The sequence below is a fragment of the Condylura cristata genome, unplaced genomic scaffold (genome assembly GCF_000260355.1).
Source record: "Condylura cristata isolate star-nosed mole 26May11 unplaced genomic scaffold, ConCri1.0 scaffold00041, whole genome shotgun sequence".
Classification (NCBI taxonomy): Eukaryota; Metazoa; Chordata; class Mammalia; order Eulipotyphla; family Talpidae; genus Condylura; species Condylura cristata.
The window spans coordinates 5475076-5477085 of NW_004567142.1; the positions used below are offsets into that span (position 1 = coordinate 5475076).

At 71.0% G+C, this 2010-nt stretch overlaps 1 protein-coding gene across 1 annotated transcript in view; it reads right to left on the reverse strand.

Moving 5' to 3' along the window:
* Nucleotides 1–2010, reverse strand: part of SYT3 (synaptotagmin III) — a 12113-nt gene that overhangs the window by 6779 nt on the left and 3324 nt on the right. Inside the window, exons 4-5 of the mRNA XM_012733523.1 lie at nt 1703–1998; nt 1208–1319 (exon numbers count right to left, since the gene is read on the reverse strand). Coding sequence (XP_012588977.1) covers nt 1208–1319; nt 1703–1998 — 408 coding nt within the window. The remainder of the gene's footprint in view (nt 1–1207; nt 1320–1702; nt 1999–2010) is intronic.

Here is a 2010-nt window from a genome sequence, read left to right on the forward strand (position 1 = left end):
TCCTCAGACCCCCTCCTGACCGGCACAGAAGGATAGCTCCGTGGACATGGACGGGGCCTCCCCTGCCTTCAGGGCTCTCCACGTTAGTCTCAGCCCCCCCACGGGCCCTGAGATGCCCCAGCAGCCGGTCCTTTCCCGCCTGCCCTCTGGGGCTGAGCGCCAGTGATTGGGACCCCGGAGCCCGGAGCCCCATCCTCACCCACGGTCGCTGTTTCCCCTTCTCTCCCACTCGCTTTCCCTGGACAGGCCCATGTGCTTGTCCTCCCCCAAGGGCCAGGCTCCCACCCCAGGCGGAGGCTGGCCAAACTGGCCCTGCCCACCAGGCCCCTCCCAGACCAGCAGGGGAGACTCCCCCGAGGCCCACACCCCACCCTCAACCGTGGCCTGAGTCCTTTCCACCGCCTCAGGCCCCCGGCCCAAGGCCCTGCCCGGGGTCCTCTCCTGCCCAGACCATCACACCTGGGTGAAGTCCAGGTGATGGGCCACGAGAGACGGTCAGGGCTCACCAGCCGCCACTGGACATGGCAGGTCCAGATGTGCCGAGAGGGCCAGGGCGGGAGTGGGCGTCAGCTGGGGCTCAGCTGGCTCTGCTACTCCCAGGAGCCCCTGCACGTCATTAGCCCTCTGAACCCCAGTTCCTTCATCTGTATAGTGTGGCAGCTCTGGGCACTGTGTCCACCACCTCTGGAAGGCCTCCCCAGAGACCTCCAGCCACATTTCCCGTGAGCCCCTGGGGCCCTGGCCGGCGCCCGGCCGGAACCGCTTCTCCCAGGGACGCTGGGGCCAAGGCGTCCCCCCTCCCCCGCCTGCCCTGGGCCCATACAAGCTCAGGCTCCCCTTCCAGCCCGCTGCTCTTCCCTGCTCCTGAGGGCCCCACCAGCCACGAGCCGGCCTTGGGGCGCCACCTCACCTCCTCCCACCTCGCCTCTGCCCCCCATCTTACCTGGTTCCCTTCTGCTTATCCCCTCGGCCTGAACTCTCTGGCCCACCCTGCTGAGGCCCCAGAGTGGTCTCCCCGGGCCCCCACCCCCCGACAGTGCCCTCTGCCTGGCATGTGAAGCCCTGTGGGCCCGGCCCGGCTCAGGGCCACAGCCTCCCTCGCCGGCACAACAGGCATCCCCATGGGACGTCACCACCTCCACCCCCATCACCTCTGCCCACTGTCCCTGCTCCTGGGCAGCCCGGCTCGCCCACCTTCCTGCCTCACCTGCAGGTTTAGCCAAGACACCTCTGCCTCAGGAAGCCCCGGCCGCCTCCCCGACCGACGCCCATGCTGCAGCCCGGTAAGCGGCATGCTGGCCACTGGACCCCGACAGGCCCTGGGGACCCGCTTTCCAGACGGTGAGTGGCCTTCCTGCCATCCCCAGCCCTGAGTCCCCACAGCCAGTCAGGCCCCTCGACATGCAGGAGCAGGGGCAGAGCTCTGAGGCGCGCCCCGGGCCACACCGTCCTGCCTGCTGCTAAAGGGGACCAGCGGCCTCCTGCACCGCCCTGACCAGCCGCCGCCTCTGTCCAGACCCAGGAGTCGGTCCAAGCACCTCCTCCCTCGGCCCCGGCGTCCCGGCCCCAGCCTCCTGCTGCCCCCGGGTCAGGGACCCTCACCCCTCCAGCCCCGAGACTCAGGCCCGGGCCCTCCAGGACCTCCCCCGGGGACAGAGGCCGCAGACGTGCAGAGTGGACCCCAGCCCCTGGCCCGTCTCACCTGGTGGCGGGTGCCAGGCTGGTGACCTGCTGGTGCGACTGGGCGCTGGGCAAGCCCCCGCCGCTGGGGGGCAGCAGGAGCAGCCCAGAGCCCCCGCCCTCGGAAGGCAGCTCAGGGGACGTCTGGCTGGGCTTGACCCCCGCGGCCACCGCGGCCGCGGCGGCCTCTGGGTAGGAGTCCATGTCCAGGTAGGAGGGCTCAGGGGGGTCGGTGCCCCCCAGGCTGCCCGGCTCCAGCAGCTCGGCGAAGGGCGGGTGGTGGGCCGTGTGCGCATGGTGGTGCGGGCCCAGCAGGGGGTGGCCGCCCAG